This window comes from Salmo salar, chromosome ssa05 (assembly GCF_905237065.1).
Source record: "Salmo salar chromosome ssa05, Ssal_v3.1, whole genome shotgun sequence".
Classification (NCBI taxonomy): Eukaryota; Metazoa; Chordata; class Actinopteri; order Salmoniformes; family Salmonidae; genus Salmo; species Salmo salar.
Genome location: NC_059446.1, coordinates 68,666,502 through 68,685,896, shown reverse-complemented (window position 1 = coordinate 68,685,896; position 19,395 = coordinate 68,666,502). Strand labels below are relative to the sequence as shown.

Below are 19,395 nucleotides of genomic sequence, written 5' to 3'. Positions count from 1 at the left end.
ATTCTTATGTTTAATAAATGTATAGTGTTTGTGTGTGTGGCAGGCTTACAATGATGGCAAAAAACTATATTTGAGAGTGCGCTGACCCTGGTGCAGCTGGAGGTTGAATGTTTGAAGGGGTACGGGACTATAAAAGGTTTGGGAACCACTGTTCTAGAAGATCCCGTTCAAAGCTGTGAGGTAATGCATTAACTCTGAAGTATTAACGCTGTATGTCTAATGACCGCTGCAATGGTTCCTTTTCGTCTTCAGACTTTGTCTCTCTGGATGGATTCCTGGGAGACCTGTCGGACGACGGTGTGAGACATCGCAGGCTGCACCACCGAGTCCCTCCTGGTCGCCGTAAAACTGACAAGGTAAAGAATCACAACAGAGCTGCTGCTGCTCTGATGCCACTGAGCAGGCGGTGCATGAATTGACAGTTTCTGGGTCTCCTAGGTGTATAACACAAAGGATCTCCACAACCCCCATCTATCTCTCTCTCTCCAATCTCTCGCTCTCTCCAATCACTTCGTCTTCTCTCTGCTGCACCTTATGGTGGGATTCCCTGTCCTCTCTTCCTTCTCTCTCCTCTCATTCTGAGTTAAGCTTCTGCTTGCTTAGGTGCTCGTTGCAATAACGCTGGTGCTCTTTTGCTTTGGCCTCAGCAGTCCCACCCTTCACAGGCACAGCAAAGGCGGACAGGCCCATGGAGTGGTGGTGTTTACAGCTGGCTGGACGATGTCCACCAGGGAGAGAGAGAGTCAGAGGGGCTGTCGGCGGAGCAGCTACTGCTGCAGATGATGCAGTCCCCCCCACACCCACAGTCAGACCTGGAGCTATCCTCCTACCCCGAGGACCAGGGGTCCCCCCACCCCTGGCGCCTGCTATCCCACACTGGGGCCATCCCGGTGTGGGCAAGGGTAGGGGGTGAGAGGGGAAGGATGTTGGTGGAGGAGGGGTGGGGACGAGCCCGTTTTCATCCTCTGTCGTATTTTTCCCAGAATCCTCTGGAACAGACGCCACCCAGCGTCCTGGCCGCCCTAGCCAATGGATTCGACCAAAGGGAGAGGGAGCCCTCCGAGCCTACGCACAAGATCGGCGTGGACTTCAAGGTCGGATGCTTTTCCCTGACTCTTGTAGCTGTGGTTTTAGAGATCTCATTTACCAGTTAGCTACTGATTTTGCTTGTCGAGCAAATCCAGAAAGATATAGGCCCAGCACAAGTGCATTGATTTAAACAACTGAACTTGAGCCTTGCATTATAACTAAGCAATAAAGCTGAGAAGGTGTGGTATATTTCAGCAGTAAGGCCCGAGGGAGTGTGGTATATGGCCAGTATACCACGGCCAAGGGCTGTTCTTAAGCACGACGCAACACTGAGTGCCTGGATACAACCCTTAGCCGTGGTATATTGGCCATATATCACAAACCCCTGAGGTGCCTTATTGCTATTATAAACTGTTTGCCAATGGATTTAGAGCAGTAAAAATTAAGTGTTTTGTCACACCCGTGGTATATGGTGTGATATACCATGGCTGTCAGCCATTCAGCATTCAGGGCTTGAACCACCCAGTTTATAATGGCCAAAATACCAGAAATCCCTGAGGTGCCTTATTGCTATTATAAACTGTTACTAACATAAATATAACAGTAAATAAGTTGTTTTGCGTCATACCTGTGATATATTGTATGCAAAATACACAGCAAGAATGCTGTTTCAGCCCATCAGCATCCAGGACCCAAACTACTCCGTTTATAACCATGGTTAAATTAGCCATTATCATCATCAGGTTTTGTCTTTGGTTTAGTTCTGTAATACCCTTATCTATCCACTGGATGTCAGTGTTCTTCTACATCATGAGTCCAAAAGGCTGTTTCCCATCTCTGTATCTCCCACTCCTGTGTCTGACTCTGTCCTGCGGGCCTCAGTATGAGAGCTGAAAGCTCTGTCTAAGCCTCCCCTGTCTGCCATGCAGGAGGACTGTGACCTCCAGAACGTGTGGATGATGGGAGGCCTGAGTATCCTGACCTCTGTGCCCATCATGCCCCCCTGTGTCTGCCTGCTGTGTGCCAGTAAAGGACAACAAGAGGTAAAGGCTCACAACATGGCTCTGTTATTCCAATGTCCCATTGGAGGAATGTCTGTTTTCAACACTGCAATTTGCTATAGTATGTTTTGACAAATAGGATGTTTTTGTCAATGTATGGCCATGATGGATCTTTTGAATCCACATTGGAAAGTCTTAAACCTGCAGACCGTTGTCTGTTCCTATTCTAGCAAATGCTGTACTGCCAGGTGTGCTGTGAGCCCTTCCACCGGTTTTGCCTTGAGCCAACGGAACGGCCCTCTGAGGAGAACAAGGAGAACTGGTGCTGTCGCCGCTGCAAGTGCTGCCATATATGTGGCAGAAAAAACAAGCACTCCAAGGTATGGGTCCACACAAGGCCCCAGTCACTCCAGTCACACCTGAGGACTTAACCACCTGGTCACTAGTTTTTAGGCTGTATCTAGGGTCTATAGTTAACCCATAGACTGAAGAGGAAGTGAGACACTCCACTCTGTTTATTTTCTGGTTCAATGAGAGTCAATGAACTGAGTAGACCAGATCTAGCTGCTATTGATGTCTATGGGAGAGACACTTAAGTAGACCAAAACTGACATTTTGTTCAATTGTTAACGGCCTGAGTACGAACTATCTTCATATATCCACCATCTTTGGTTGTTACTGATCAGGAAAATACTGTGACATCAGTATTGCCACCAATCTATGTGTAACTGTAATACTGTATCTCTCTGGTGTTCCTCAGCCTCTGCTGGAGTGTGACAGATGTCAGAACTGTTATCACCCTTCATGCCTGGGGCCTAACTACCCCAAACCCAACAGGAGGAGGAAGGCCTGGGTGTGTATGACGTGCATCAGGTGTAAAAGCTGTGGGGTTACACCAGGGAAGAGTTGGGACACCGAGTGGAACCACGATAAAGGACTCTGTCCAGACTGCACCAAGCTCCACGACCAAGGTGAGATGACGTGAGCGCTTTGGGGAAGTTGATCTGCAAACACAAATGTTAAAACATGATTAGACAAGTTCATTTATTTGATTTCACTGTTTATATGGGAATGGCAGGATATTGACGATATCTCTTTCTAAAGGCAACTACTGTCCGATCTGCTTCAAGTGCTATGAGGACAGTGACTACGACAGTCAGATGATGCAGTGTGCCACCTGTAACCACTGGGTCCATGCCAAGTGTGAGGACCTGACAGGTGGGTTTTCCAGTGTTACGCCCAACTTATTCTGCTGTGTAACAGGCTCCCATGCTCAGCAGTACCTTTCACAAGGATGCAAACTTGTCACTTTTCCGTGATATTTGCCTTTTTATCTCAGAATGAAGAAGGTCATCCACGTGAGTCATGTAGATCTGACAAAAAGTGCAGTAGATGTAGTGTATCACCCATTGAGTTATAACGTCGAGGCCCCAACAGATCTTCTCCCTGTGTGATCCCTACCCTCTGCGTCCTACAAATAGAATACCAGGGTTTAGATCGTGATGTCAGGTATGGCAGATCAGAACGGGTGCTTCATCCAATATCACGTGTGACAGCTGTGAGCAGCCAGCTGCGTCCCGCTAACCAGCCGTTAGCCTGCTCAGCGGCCTCTCTCCATCTGTTCTTTCTGCACATCTCTATCACTTTTAAAATGCTATTTAGCCGTGATGGCGAGCTGGGGTGTGCAGACAGTGATGTGGTTTCTGTTACATTTGTTTAATTACTGGAGCTGCTCGCAGTGCAAGGGAAGTGGATACATATTACTCTGTATTATGATACTTGGTCTGGTAGCACATCCTTAGTAAAGTGTTGGTATGGTGACAGCCCCACACTGAAAATAGGCACATTTTCTTGCAGTTTACGTAGTTTTTTTGTGTGTTTCTGTGTAAAGAATGTCTGTCACCTTTTTAGGCACTCAACAGTTTGCATCCCCGCTTTCACAATAGAGAGCATACACTGAGTGTACAAAACATTAGACACACCTGCTCTTTCCATGACAGACTGACCAGCTGAATCCAGTTGAAATGTTGTGTTTGGAGGAAAAAGGGGGAGGCTTGCAAGCCGAAGAACACCATCCCAACCGTGAAGCACGGGGTGGCAGCATGTTGTGGGGGTGCTTTGCTGTAGGAGGGACTGGTGCACTTCACAAAATAGATGGCATTATGTGGAAGGAAAATGTGGATATATTGAAACAACATCTCAAGACATCAGTCAGGAAGTTAAAGCTTGGTCGCAAATGGGTCTTCCAAATGGACAATGACCCCAAGCATACTTCCAAAGTTGTGGCAAAATGGCTTAAGGACAACAAAGTCAAGGTATTGGAGTGGCCATCACAAAGCCCTGACCTCAATCCTATAGAAAATTTGTGGGCAGAACTGAAAAAGCGTGTGCGAGCAAGGAGGCCTACAAACCTGACTCAGTTACGCCAGCTCTGTCAGGAGGAATGGGCCAAACTTCATCCAACTTATTGTGGGAACCTATTTGGCTAAGGTGTATGTAAACTTCTGACTTCAACTGTATATAATAACAAAGTTTCCCATCTTGTGCTTTTGTAGTGGGTTTTTTCTCCAGTTATGAAGAAGTTGACCTTTACTCTCAGGAACATGTTTCTCCCCAAAAAATTGTTTGTCTAGTTTCAGTTAGTTTTCCTTGGAATTTACGCCATAGGAGGGTACCGATAGGACGCATGGGGAGTGAGTAGATGTGTTTTTACAGACAAAACTGTTTGTATATATAGAAGCCAGACACCAGAGTTTAAATTATGCCCATAAAATCGATAGGTCAATATATCCCCAAGTACCTGGTAGAGAGTGAGTGGTAATCTATGTATAACAATAAACCAATCAGTTGGTAAAGCGCGGTGACTCAACCATGGCTTCCCTCAGAGGAAAAGACAAGGAACAACTTGGAGATTGCAAATGAGAGTAATGAACATCTAAAGGATATCCAGGAAAGCGTAGCTAAAAGGCTCTTGATGCTCACTTGAGTAAAAGTAAAGATACCTTTTAATAGAAAATGACTCGTGACAGTCACCCAGTAAAATACTAATTGAGTAATAGTCTAAAAGTATTTGGTTTTAAATATAGTTAAGTATCAAAAGTAAAACTGTAAATCATTGCAAATTCCTTATTAAGCAAACCAGACAGCACAATTTTTAATTTTTTTTAATTTTTTTCCTTTCTTTTTTTTACAGCTAGACAGGGGCACACTCTCCCCCTCAGATATAATTTACAAATGAAGGATTTGTGTTTAGTGAGTCCATCACAGACAGTAGGGATGACCAGGGATATTCTCTTGATAAGTGCGTGAATTGGACCATTTTCCTGTCCTGCTAAGCTTTCAAAATGTAGCGAGTACTTTCGGGTGTCAGGGAAAATCTATGGAGTAAAAAGTATATCTTCTTTAGGAATGTAGTGAAGTAAAAGTTGTCAAAAATATAAATAGCGAAGTACAGATACTGGGGAAAACTACTTAGATAAAAATACTTTAAAGTACTCCTTAAGTACTTTACACCACTGGTATTCAGGACATAAAGTTCATTTCTTAGTCAAATTCTTTGCAGTTTTACTTTAGTGCCTTACTGCAAACAGGATGCATGTTTTGGAGAATTTTTGGTATACACAGGCTTCCTACTTTTCACTCTGTCAATTAGTATTGTGGAGTAACTACAAATCAAATCAAATGTATTTATATAGCCCTTCTTACATCAGCTGATATCTCAAAGTGCTGTACAGAAACCCAGCCTAAAACCCCAAACAGCAAGCAATGCAGGTGTAGAAGCACGGTGGCTAGGAAAAACTCCCTAGAAAGGCCAATAACCTAGGAAGAAACCTAGAGAGGAACCAGGCTGAGGAGTGGCCAGTCCTCTTCTGGCTGTGCCGGGTGGAGATTATAACAGCACATGGCCTAGATGTTCAAATGTTCATAAATGACCAGCATTGTCAAATAATAATAATCATAGTAGTTGTCGAGGGTGCAACAAGTCAGTAACACAAGAGTAAGTGTCAGTTGGCTTTTTCATAGCCGATCATTGAGAGTATCTCTACCGCTCCTGCCGTCTCTAGAGAGTTGAAAACAGCAGGTCTGGGACAGGTAGCACGTCCGGTGAACAGGTCAGGGTTCCATAGCTGCAGGCAGAACAGTTGGAACTGGAGCAGCAGCACGGCCAGGTGAACTGGGGACAGCAAGGAGTCATCAAGCCAGGTAGTCCTGAGGCATGGTCCTAGGGCTCAGGTCCTCCGAGAGAGAGAGAAAGAAAGAAAGAAAGAAAGAAAGAAAGAAAGAAAGAAAGAAAGAGAGAGAATTAGAGAGAGCATATTTAAATTCACACAGGACACCGGAAAAGACAAGAGAAATATTCCAGATGTGACAGACTGACCCTAGCCCCCCAACACATAAACTACTGCAGCATAAATACTGGAGGCTGAGACAGGAGGGGTCAGGAGACGCTGTGGCCCCATCCGATGAAACCCCCGGACAGGGCCAAACAGGTAGGATATAACCCCCCCACTTTGCCAAAGCACAGCCTCCACACCACTGGAGGGATATCTCCAACCACCAACATACCATCCCGGGACAAGGCCGAGTATAGCCCACAAAGATCTCCGCCACGGCACAGCCCAATGGGGGGCACCAACCCAGACAGGAAGACCACGTCAGTGACTCAACCCACTCAAGTGACGCACCCCTCCCAGGGACGGAATGGAAGAACACCAGTAAGCCAGTGACTCAGCCCCCGTAATAGGGGTAGAGGCAGAGAATCCCAGTGGAGAGAGGGGAACGGGCAAGGCAGAGACAGCAAGGGCGGTTCGTTGCTCCAGTGCTTTTCCATTCACCTTCACACCCCTGGGCCAGACTACACTTAATCATAGGACCTACTGAAGAGATGTGTCTTCAGTAAAGACTTAAAGGTTGAGACTGAGTCTGCGTCTCTCACATGGGTAGGCAGACTATTCCATAAAAATGGAGCTCTATAGGAGAAAGCCCTGCCTCCAGCTGTTTGCTTAGAAATTCTAGGAACAATTAGCAGGCACGCGTCTTGTGACCGTAGCGTACGTGTAGGTATGTACGGCAGGACCAAATCGGAAAGATAGGTAGGAGCAAGCCCATGTAATGCTTTGTAGGTTAGCAGTAAAACCTTGAAATCAGCCCTTGCCTTAACAGGAAGCCAGTGTAGGGAGGCTAGCGCTGGAGTAATATGATCACATTTTTGGTTCTAGTCAGGATTCTAGCAGCCGTATTTGGCACTAACTGAAGTTTATTTAGTGCTTTATCCGGGTAGCCGGAAAGTAGAGCATTGCAGTAGTCCAACCTAGAAGTAACAAAGGCATGGATTAATTTTTCTGCGTCATTTTTGGACAGAAAGTTTCCGATTTTTGCAATGTTACGTAGATGGAAAAAAGCTGTCCTTGAAACAGTCTTGAAATGTTCTTCAAAAGAGAGATCAGGGTCCAGAGTAACGCCGAGGTCCTTCACAGTTTTATTTGAGACGACTGTACAACCATCCAGATTAATTGTCAGATTCAACAGAAGATCTCTTTTGTTTCTTGGGACCTAGAACAAGCATCTCTGTTTTGTCCGAGTTTAAGAGTAGAAAGTTTGCAGCCATCCACTTCCTTATGTCTGAGACATTTTGGGGCTTCACCATGTTTCATTGAAATATACAGCTGTGTGTCATCCGCATAGCAGTGAAATTTAACATTATGTTTTCGAATGACATCCCCAAGAGGTAAAATATATAGTGAAAACAATAGTGGTCCTAAAACGGAACCTTGAGGAACACCGAAATTTACAGTTGATTTGTCAGAGGACAAACCATTCACAGAGACAAACTGATATCTTTCCGACAGATAAGACCTAAACCAGGCCAGAACTTGTCCATGTAGACCAATTTGGGTTTCCAATCTCTCCAAAAGAATGTGGTGATTGATGGTATCAAAAGCAGCACTAAGATCTAGGAGCACGAGGACAGACGCAGAACCTCGGTCTGACGTCATTAAAAGGTCATTTACCACCTTCACAAGTGCAGTCTCAATGTTATGATGGGGACCAAAACCAGACTGAAGCGTTTTGTGTACATTGTTTGTCTTCAGGAAGGCAGTGAGTTGCTGCGCAACAGCTTTTTCTAAAATTTTGAGAGGAATGGAAGATTCGATATAGGCCGATAGTTTTTTATAATTTCTGGGTCAAGATTTGGCTTTTTCAAGAGAGGCTTTATTACTGCCACTTTTAGTGAGTTTGGTACACATCCGGTGGATAGAGAGCCGTTTATTATGTTCAACATAGGAGGGCCAAGCACAGAAAGCAGCTCTTTCAGTAGTTTAGTTGGAATGGGGTCCAGTATACAGCTTGAAGGTTTAGAGGCCATGGTTATTTTCAACTACAATGTTGATCCATCCTCATTTTTCTTCTATCACAGCCATTAAACTCTTTAACTGTTTTTTAAAAAGTCACGATTGTCATCATGTTGAAATTCCTGAGCGGTTTCCTTCCTCTCTGGCAACTTTGTAGTGAGTGACTGGGTGTATTGATACACCATCCAAACTGTAATGAATATCTTCACCATGCTCAAAGGGATATTCAATTTCTGCTTTTTTTAGCCCACCTAGGTGACCTTTGCAAGGCATTGGAAAACATCCCTGGTCTTTGTGGTTGATTCTGTGTTTGAAATTCACTGCTCAACTGAGGGACCTTACAGATAAGTGTGTGTGTGTGGTACATAAATGAGAATTGATTGTGTGTGGTACAGAGATGAGATTGTTGTCCCACATTTCAATGGCTGTGCGAAGCTGCTGGATATTGGCGGGAACTGGAATGCGCTGACATACACGTCGATCCAGAGCATACCAAACATATTTAATGGGTCACATGTCTGGTGAGTATGCAGGCCATGGAAGAACTGGGACATTTTTAACTTCCAGGAATTGTGTACAGATCCTTGCGACATGGGGCCGTGCATTATCATGCTGAAATATGATGGCGGCTGATGAGTGGCACGACAATGGGCCTCAGGATCTTGTTACGGTATCTCTGTGCATTCAGATTGCCATAAAATGTAATTGTGTTCGTTGTCCGTAGCTTATGCCAGCCCGTACCGTAACCCCACCGCCACCATAGGGCACTCTGAAATCTTATTTTTCGAGATTGTAGAATAATAGTGAAGACGTCAAAACTATGAAATAACACATGGAATCATGTAGTAAACAAACAAAAATATTTTATATTTGAGATTCTTCAAAGTAGCCACCCTTTGTCTTGACAGCTTTGCTCACTCTTGGCACTTTCAAGTTTATTTTTCACATCCATTTTGTTTTCATGTGTTCGGAGTTTAAAACCAATTTATTGATCTGATTATGATAGGCTATAGGCAAGGCCTTATTGGTCACGTGCATGCAGTGCATACATATTTCACGTAAAGAGAACAAGGGTCTAGGGAATATTGTTCCTTAACAAATGTAGGTATTTCAGTAACATAACTTTTCAGTTTAAGAAACCAGTAAGAAATGAAATCGCTGTTATTATGTTGCAGCATTGGCACGGACAGTGCAATAAACACTTGCTGTTTGCTGCACCAGGGAGGAGAGACTTGCTGTCATTTATTATAAATGTTTTTACTCAGTGTGCCCAATGGGCTCCCTCATGAGTAATTTGTCTAAATTATTTAATCAAACATTGAGCTTAAATCACCAGACAAGCTCGGTGCATATAGTTGATTTTATTCAAATGTATAGGGTGTGTTTATATGTGGGGGAAAAAATTACAATTTTGATTGGTCTAAGGAACAGACGCCTCTGTCTGGGTCAGCCCAAATCTGAAGTTAATCACATGCTGTTATCTCCCATGCTTTGATGTAGTGCCAAGGAATGGTTGTTCTCCGTTCTCTTCCCCTCCAGGTGACCTGTATGAGATTCTGTCCAGCCTGCCAGAGAGTGTGGCATATTCCTGCCGGCCCTGCAGCCAGTCCCAGCCCAGCGCCTGGAGGGAGCTGCTCCACATGGAGCTGAGGGCTGGGGTAGAGAAGGTGCTGGCCTGCCTGCTCACCTCCACTCTCACCCAGCACCTCATTGCCTGCTCACAGGTGGGAGATACAAGGCCGTACAATGCTTCTTACCACAGGATGATAAATGAGACAGGATGCTCAGGCTGAAAATAGCAACAGGCTTTTTAACACCTAGCATGACTTGTAGTCAAGTTTTGATGTGGCTTTTCTGAAGAAATAATTTAAAAGAACGAGTGCAACGACTCTCTTTTTAAAAAAAGTTTATTAGCTGATATCAGATGTACATTTACAGACAGATCTGCTAGGACTATTTGCCTGTTCCTCTTGAACTGTTGCACATAAGTGCTTGTGTTGTTTCTCTGTAGCATACTAAATTTGACCCTATTCCCCTCATGTAGTGTGTGACCCAGGTTGACCCTGACAGTGGAGCGGAGGGCCAGCCAGCCTGTGACCTCCGTGCTGTGGGCAAGAAGTTTGACAAAGGCCTCTACACCACCCTGGTCAGTGTCTGTCTATATAGCATCTGAATTGGCACGACAGGATCTCAAAGATTTCAAAGGAAGATGAGTGAGTAGTGTCAGCTAAATAACTCTGTTTGTATATTTCCTTGTCTATTTATGTTGTAGAAATCATTCCATGAAGATGTGGTGCAAGTGGTGCGGAGGCGTCTGGATCAGGAGGAGTCTCTCCCGGAGGATGAAAGGCCCACAGCCGTGGCCCGCTCCTACTACTTGAAGGTAATGCGGAGTACTCAGACAGCAGTTGGTTGAACGAGGTCTTCTGCAATGTTATTGCGTTTTTCCTGTACTTTAGCTACATGAACACAGCTTTTTTGTTAAAAGCACACACACGTGATAATAAACGGATATACAAATGTTCCCACTACACTTGGCTGCACGATGTGAACACAGCTGTTTACGCTCATCTTGCTTGAGACATTCTCAACTTATTTTGAAATATTGTGTATAGACTGTACACACTAGTTTAAATGTTTCATAAAGTTACATATCAGAAGTTAGACAACACAGACACTTGAATACCCTAACACAATGCATGGTCTGTACTCAGTCAGTGACATCAGTCCTCAGTATATGTCTTGTGGTGTCTTAAGTTGTTCCATATGGCTGTCTAGTCTGCAGAACGGTATGTAATTGGAAATGAGTTATGGGGCGCTGTGATTCTGGTGGTCATGACTCCCCTGGTGGTCATAGGTTCACTTGGTTCAAACTAAAGTCATAGAAGATGGTTGAATCCAAGAACATTTGGAATGTTTATTGTAAAGAAAAAAGCAGTACACGTTTTAAAATGGCCAACAGGGGAGTGTAGATTCACCCTCTCCTCACTGTTCTCTCTGCAGCTTCTGGAGGAGGTCTTCAGCTGGTTCAACAGTCAGGACCCCAAAGTGTGGGACCCCCGACCCAAAGACCTGCCTATGTGAGTAGCAATCTGCTCCTCATATCTTCTAGTTCAGGATATCTCAACTGGTGGCCCACAGTGATTTTATTTCCCACGCATAAAGAGAAATAAGTGGTTTTATACAAATGTAAGTTTTGATATTACTCTTTTAGTCAAATTATTATATCTGTTTGGGCTTCTTGTGATCATTTCGCAGTCTACATTTTGCAGTCGACCCGCGGCTGAATCTAGTTAATGATCCTGTCATAGTCTGTTAAACCTGGTTTTTGTTATGCTTGTAAACTCGGCGATCGATTTACCAAGGCTCTTTGAGGGTTATCTGTCTGGGAGTTATTTCTCAGACATTGGGATTTGGAGGATTTAACACTTAGGTTGAAGAAGTTGCCATGTTTTAAGTCATCAGATATTGACTCGTGAAAATGTCTATGAAATTCCAGTTTAACTTTGGGTTGTAACATATTGCTTCACTACTGCCCTGCAGGAATGTATGTATTTTCCCATGAAGAAACATAAGCCTACATTCAGTGGAGCAACTGATTTATGTTTCCTGGTTTGCCACACATTTGTATGCCACCCCTGTTGTTCACATCCTGATGATGAGTTGATTGAATTGTACTATACTGTCAACAACAACCTTAAAGTGGGGGAACAGTCATTCAAATATAATGTGACAGGAAGTTACAGAAGCTAGTCTTACAATTATTTTCTTTTTCTGGATGTTAAAACCAGGACTGTCCCCTCCTCTCTCACACATTCCCAGTTCACGTCTTTCCTTCCCTGCGACGGAGGACACAGAGTAGTGACTTCATTTAGCTCATTGTCGGGTGATGCACATAGTGGTAAAGGTAGAGTTGTAAGCTCAGGACCTGACCTGCCTGTCACCTTGTCTTCTGGGAGGATAGATTGATTAATAAACGTATTGTTTCTTAATGTAAATGAGTATAATCAGCTAGATGTGAGCCACTGTCTCAGTTGTGTACTCTTCAAGTCAAATTCTAACTTGAGTGTAACTGTGTGCATGTAACTCAGATGTTTGCCTAAACCATCCAAATTTGAGTTACGTGCTGGTAACTCAAGTTGGAATCTGGCACAGCATGACTCAACTTGACTAACTCTTTTTTTCATCTCCTCACCCCTCCATTTCTCCATCCATTCTCTTTCCCATTGCAGTGGGATGCTGTCCCATGCGGTTCAGCCCCCCACCACTGAGCATGTGTACGCCCAGTGGCGTGAGAGGGAGGAGCTAAGGTCCAGGGCCCCTCTGGGGACCCTGCAGATGGAGAATGTACCACTCCTGGAGGTGAAACAAGAAGAGGTGCCTCACCCCACCACCCCACTGACCACAGAGCCAACCAGGGGCCTCCACTTCAGGAAAAACAGGGCTTTCAGGCTTAATAAACTCAAAGGTACTTTACACAACTGAGGGGTGGAAAAACTATGAGAAAGCAAATATTGAATAGACCAATTTCCTAAGGGGATTGTTGTGGTTTTTGTTTGATGTCTGGCATTTGTCCCTCAGGGAAAAGGGGAAGAGCCGGACGGCAATCCATGTCTGAGGGACGGCCATCCAAGTCTGAGGGACGGCTGTCCAAGGCTGACCTAGACACAGGGTGGTCCAAGGACGACGGGAGGCAATGCTCACTGTGCCAAAAGTATGGAGATGCTAAGTCCAATGTGAGTAAGACTGAAACTAGGTTTCAGAACACTTCTGAGAAGCCCTTGTCAAAAATGACTTAAGGAATCACAGCATGGTGGAAAGAAACACCAAACACAATCTGACTTCAGAGCACTAAGCCTTCACATCCTTGTTCAACATAACATCCCTTGACTCACAGGAAATTAAGTCAACCAAATCCACACAGTAGGTAACCCAGCAGTTCTGTATTTCTAACCTCCTCCGTGTGTTCCTCAGGAGGCGGGCAGGCTGCTGTACCTGGGCCAGAACGAATGGGCTCACATCAACTGCTCCATGTGGTCCGCCGAGGTGTTCGAGGAGGACAATGGCTCTCTGATGCACGTGCACAGTGCCGTCGCTAGGGGGCGCTTCATGGTGAGGCTTCACTTTATTTGTGCAGTGCTGTTCTTGTTTTTCCAGCAGCTGTAGTTTGTGTTTCTTTGTCCAACGTCCGTCTCTCTCAAATGCCTTATCCACCCCTTTTCTCTTCCTCCTGGACTGATCTAACCTGTCTGTCTCTTGTTCCCTCAGCGCTGTGAACGCTGTAACCATACAGGTGCCACAGTGGGCTGCTGTCTGACCTCCTGCCAGAGCAACTACCACTTCATGTGTGCCCGCTCCCGCAACTGTGTATTCCAGGACGACAAGAAGGTCTACTGCTACAAACACAGAGACCTCATCAGTGGCAAGGTAAAGTCCTGGGACTACTCAGTAGTGAGACTGTGTTTTTTTTCATGAGTTTCCTCACGCATGTGTACATTGTTCTTGCTCCATTGCAGATCATCACCGGCCAAGGGTTTGAGGTGAATCGGAGGATGTACGTGGACTTTGATGGGGTCAGTCTTCGCAGGAAGTTCTTGACCGGACTGGAGCCAGAAAACATCAATTTGATGATTGGTATGTTTTCTCAACACATTACATTGTTATTTTTAGCTCACTTGAGTACAGGTATCACAGTACAGTGGACACAGGACTGGTCATGGGTTTTACTCATCTAATCATTGTTATTTTCTGAATTCAGGCTCTTTGCAGATTGAAAAGCTAGGTATTCTGACTGAGCTGTCTGCAAAGCAAGGAAAACTTTTCCCAGTGGGTTACCGGTAAGTAGCAGCAATTCATAATTAATAATGAATCAGAAATTGGCATGTTCAGATGTGGTTTTTATGACTTCCTTTCAATTCCTCCTCTCCGCAGGTGTTCTCGCTGGTACTGGAGCACGGTGAACCCACTGCGGCGATGCAAATACACATGTACGATCCGTGAGGTCCGCCCTCCGGTCCCTGAGAAACCTGCTGAAGAGATGCCTGATAAGGGAGAGAATAGCACTATAGCACACAGCCCCTGCCCCCAGTCAGGTGAGAGTCCTGGTAACACAACACTGCATCAAACCCTCACTACTACACTGAACAAAAATATAAGTGCAATGTGTAAGGTGTTGGTCCCATGTTTCATGAGCTGAAATAAAATATCATAGCAATTTCTATATGTACAAGCCTATTTCGCTCAAGTTCTCTGCACAAATTTGTTTACATCCCTATTAGTGAGCATTTCTCCTTTACCAAGATAATCAATTCACCTGACGGGTGTGGCATATGAAGAAGCTGATTAAACAGTATAATCATTACACAGGTGCACCTTGTGCTGGGGATAATAAAAGGCCACTCTTAAATTTGCAGTTTTATCACACAACACAATACCACAGGTGTCTCAAGTTTTGAGGGCGCGCGTAATTTGCATGCTGACTGCAGGAATGTCCACCAGATGTGTTGACAGTGAATTGAATGTTCAGTTCTCTACCATAAGCTGCCACCAAAGTTGTTTTAGAGAATTTGGCAGTATGCCCAACCGACCTCACAACTGCAGATCACGTCTATGGCCCCGTGTGGGTGAGCGGTTTGCTAATGTCAATGTTGTGAACCGAGTGCCTCATCGTGACGTGAGGGTATGGGCAGGCATAAGCTACGGACATAGAACACAATTGCATTTTATTGATGGCAATTTGAATGCACAGATACCGTGACGCGATCCTGAGGCCAATTGTCGTGCCATTCATCTGCGGCCATCACCTCATGTTTCAGAATGATAATGCACTGCCCCATGTCGCAAGGATCTGTACACAATTCCTGGGAGCTGAAAATGTCCCAGTTCTTCCATGGCCTGCATACTCACCAGACATGTCACTCCTTCAGCATGTTTGTGATGCTCTGGATCGACATGTACAACAGTGTGTTCCAGTTCCTGCCACTATCCAGCAACTTCGCGCAGCCGTTGAATTGGAGTGGGACAATATTCCACAAGCCACAATCAACAGCTTCATCAACTCTTTGCAAAGGAGATGTGTTGTGCTGCATGAGGCAAAAATAATGGTCACACCAGTTTTCTGATCCACGCCCCTACCTTTTTTTAAAGATATCTGTGACCAGAATATGCATATCTGTATTCCCAGTCATGTGAAATCCATAGATTAGGGCCTAATGAATTTATTTAAATTGCCTGATTTCCTTATGAACTGTCAATGGAATCTTTGAAATTGTTGAATGTTGAGTTTCTCTTTTTGTTCAGAATAAAATATTAGTGTGAATGTGTAACTGTTGGCTTTCTTACACTGCAAAGTGGATATTGGAAAGACTTGGCCGTGGCATAGGAAACACAGTTGTTGTTGTTGCTTCACCTCTAGAATCTGATGCCCAAGAGGTTGACGTGGCACATTCTCGACCCACTACTCCCAGCTTCTCAGCTCCACTCCCTAAACCTGACCAAGGGGCAAGGCCCAAAATCAGGAGACCAGCTGGAGGACTGTTCCGGCCTTTGCCCTCCCCAGGTAACTGTTCCGTAGTTGGCTGATGTTGTTTTCTAGAACACCTCTGGGTAAAAAAATCCAACAATTGTCAGGTTTGGATTGATTTATAGATATTACCCAGAAAGCATTGATTGCTTGTGTCCGTTCAGTTGTCTTACTGCTATCTGTTTTTCCTCTGCAGGAGCTACCAAGTCCAAACCCCACCACATCCTGACCATCAGTGACCTGGAGGAGACACGCAGGCCTCGTCGCCACAGCCCCCACTCCCAAACCCGTAGGGACATGTCCTCCCCACCCCTGGGTTCTCCAACTGGATCTGGACTAATCACCCTCCGCACTGGGGGCTCCATGCATCCCAAGGCCTCCGTGCCCACCTCTCCGCTGTTTCCCCTCGGGGCTACTGATATCCTGCTGACCTCTCCCTCTACCCGCCCTGTCGGAGGTCGAAGTGCTTCCTCTGCCCGATGCCCCGGGAACATGACTCACTCTACCTCAGGACTCTTTCCCCAGCCACCATGGGAAGACAGTGTGGGCAGCTTTCCTTCCCCTGGCCTGTCCCTCTCCCCCACCATCCAGCACTCTCCTAGACCCAGGCTGTCTTTTGACCTGAACCAGTCAGACTCGGTGGAGGTACCACACAACTTCCTGGCCTCCCCAGAACCGGAGGATAACCCTGCACCTAACAGCACCTCACCACTTAGGGGCTCTTTCACACAATTCCGCGAGGACTCTGACGTGGCCATGGGCTCCGAGTTGAAGACGGAGCTTGAGATTGAGGAGATGCTAGTGAATGAGGGAGTGGCCATGAACTGTGGCGCCCAGATAGACGTGGAGGGCGACGACAACCAAGAGGAGTTCTGGGAGCCAGAGGTTCGCAAGAGGAAGACACGTACAGCCCTGACCCGTTCAGCTGCGTCTGCCAGGCAAGACTGGGGGAACACTTCCTCCGATGAGGACATGGAGCACTATTTTGACTTCTCGCGGACTGTGGTCAGTCGCACAGGCTCCAGGGACCCAACCCAGGGTCCTGCCTCTCCCTCTTCAAGATCTATCCCTCAACTGGATGGCGTGGACGATGGGACGGAGAGTGATGCCAGCGTGACAACCACAGACGGGGCTCAGAAACTGAAGACCGCCAGTCAAGTTCAGAACCCAGCTCAATTGCATGTTCCTCCTGGAGTAGAAATGACGACAAATGGTTTAAGTGCAGACTCTGGAAGCCCTGTCCCAGATCGGTCACCCCTTAGCAACCCTCTCAAGTCTACAACCAGAGTTGTCCTCCCCTCAACAAAACCTCCCCCAGCGTATATTCCCCAGGATCCATCCAAAGCCTTTAATGCCGCACAACTAGCTGGGACTGAATTGGACAGTGTGACCCTTGCGCCAATTGAGATCTCACCAGAAGCTCGAAGACCAGATGCAGTGGACCCATCCACAACATACAGCCCTGCTGATGTGAATACTACTCCCCTGCAGTTATACACCTTCCCAACTCCTCTTGAACAACAGAACTCAATCCCCACCTTAGAAGCCCAGGAACCAGTGCTGATTGCACCCCTTTTAGGAACTCTGCCGGACTTTGTCCATACTAAGGTGCCTGATATGGTCTACCCAGAGGATTTATTCCAAGGTTCCGGTCTAGACTTTGCCCCTGAGGCTCCACTTGTTCTTGAAAGGTGTGATCCTCCCTCCCCCAGCACCTGTTTCACTGAACTGGTCCCTGTCCAGGTTGATGCACCCATGGAAACCCATCAGCCTCAACATCCAAAAGACCTATTCTTGGATTCTAACAGCGGCCACTTTGTATTGCCCACAGATGGATCTGCAATTTACATGAACCACTTGACCGAGAGTTCTGGAGATCCCTCGTTGAGCAGTAGTCAGGGCACCCTGTTGGAGCTTCTTCAACCCTCTTCTCTTATCTCCTCGGACTTCCCTAACCCCAGCGTAGCCCAGATGAACCCTTTACAAATGAGTCCCTCTGTGCAGTCCTCTTTGCCTGGCTTTAACCCTTCAAGGCCACCTCTCACTAGCATCTCGCTACAACCCCAGACATCCTCCCAAGGGTCAACAGTCTTGCCGCCCATGGAGACCTTTTGTACCAAATTATCAGCACCTATTCCAGGCAGTGCCCTTCCACATTTGTCCTCTCAAATTGATCCCATTTTGTCTGCAACATCAAGCGTCAGTCTCCCATCTTATGGATCAGTCTCTCTGCCTATATTCTCCACACAATCCCAGGCCATGGTCTCCACAGCAATTACCATTGTATCCTCCTCTCCCTCCATATGCTCTCTCTCCGAAGCTCTATCCACCCAGTGTCACCCAATGATCTCTTCGCTTCAGCCCTCCTCTGCCCCTGTGATGATTAACGGATACAGCTCCACGTCTCTGCAGAAGGAAGCTACCATGGGACACACCATCTCCATCAACTTCTCCACCCCCAGGCCGCCACTGGAGCCCCAACAGCCGCTGTTACATCAGGGACTACCTGGCCACGCTATCCTTACTGTGAAGGAAGTGGGTGGTCCTAACGTGGACCCTACACCTCACATTCTGCTGGTCAACCGCCTGGGCCAGATCTTTGTGAAGAACCCAGAGAGCAACACCTTCCAGCTGCCCAGTCAGAGCTCTCCCTCCTATAATTGTGTCACTCAGATAGCCAGCCTCCTTCAGAGCAATGCCCTGTCTGCCACCTTGGCAGCAGCTGGTACAATGTCCACCCCGGCTCCAGGGACTGCCATGCCAACCCATGTCCCTAGGATGGCCACGCCTGTGGTTCAGAACCCAGGTACCATCACTCAACTGCTCACACACAACAGCAATGGGACAGTGGCAGCAGTCAAGAAACCCAGGAAGAACGCAAGCACATCTGCAGATGGAGCTATACCAGGGATGAAGAAACCCAGAAAGAAGAAAGAACCGTCCACGACTTCTAGGAGAAAAAAGTCTGACAAAGCTGCAGACCTGTTTGAGTTTGCTGGTCAGGACGGGAGTTCCTCCATGACCAAGACTGAGAGCGCCCAAGCCATCATCAACCAAGCCATGGCCAGTAACTACACTCCAAACCGGACCGGTCCGCTCATATTGAGTCCCTCCACATTCCTTAACAACCCTTCCCTGAAATCTGTGGTCCTGCCCCCAGGACTACTCATCAAACCCGAGCCTGCAGCCACCACACTGTCTGTTTCAACACCCCGCCCTCCTCGCGCCCATGTCCGTATGAAGAGGGTGTCCTCCCTTTCTGATCGCATTGGTGCCACAAAGAAGTCCAAGACAGACTTCCTAGAGCCAGAGCCCCCTAGTGCTAAGGAGGACCTGCCGCTACCCAAAGACAGCTTTGCTGCTGTCTCCAGCAGGGCCGGGGGTGTTCGCATTAAAACCCCAACGGTGAAAGGTGTGTTGGACCTGGACAAGCTAAAGGAGGAGCACTTGAGTGACTCTGAAAGCACCAGGTTAGTCTTTTAGAACTTAT

The 19,395-nt window shown here is 46.4% G+C and overlaps 1 protein-coding gene across 2 annotated transcripts in view; it reads left to right on the top strand.

Moving 5' to 3' along the window:
• LOC106605615 (histone-lysine N-methyltransferase 2A) overlaps nucleotides 1-19,395 on the top strand; it is a 62,823-nt gene that overhangs the window by 28,747 nt on the left and 14,681 nt on the right. For both annotated transcript variants that reach the window (XM_014201450.2, XM_014201449.2), the window contains exons 9-27: nucleotides 253-356; nucleotides 984-1,094; nucleotides 1,959-2,072; nucleotides 2,261-2,410; nucleotides 2,791-3,001; nucleotides 3,135-3,248; nucleotides 9,923-10,107; nucleotides 10,428-10,529; nucleotides 10,656-10,766; nucleotides 11,387-11,463; nucleotides 12,616-12,851; nucleotides 12,965-13,119; nucleotides 13,358-13,495; nucleotides 13,652-13,810; nucleotides 13,900-14,017; nucleotides 14,142-14,220; nucleotides 14,315-14,475; nucleotides 15,798-15,941; nucleotides 16,102-19,375. In XM_014201450.2, coding sequence (XP_014056925.2) covers nucleotides 253-356; nucleotides 984-1,094; nucleotides 1,959-2,072; nucleotides 2,261-2,410; nucleotides 2,791-3,001; nucleotides 3,135-3,248; nucleotides 9,923-10,107; nucleotides 10,428-10,529; nucleotides 10,656-10,766; nucleotides 11,387-11,463; nucleotides 12,616-12,851; nucleotides 12,965-13,119; nucleotides 13,358-13,495; nucleotides 13,652-13,810; nucleotides 13,900-14,017; nucleotides 14,142-14,220; nucleotides 14,315-14,475; nucleotides 15,798-15,941; nucleotides 16,102-19,375 — 5,743 coding nt within the window. The remainder of the gene's footprint in view (nucleotides 1-252; nucleotides 357-983; nucleotides 1,095-1,958; nucleotides 2,073-2,260; nucleotides 2,411-2,790; nucleotides 3,002-3,134; nucleotides 3,249-9,922; nucleotides 10,108-10,427; nucleotides 10,530-10,655; nucleotides 10,767-11,386; nucleotides 11,464-12,615; nucleotides 12,852-12,964; nucleotides 13,120-13,357; nucleotides 13,496-13,651; nucleotides 13,811-13,899; nucleotides 14,018-14,141; nucleotides 14,221-14,314; nucleotides 14,476-15,797; nucleotides 15,942-16,101; nucleotides 19,376-19,395) is intronic.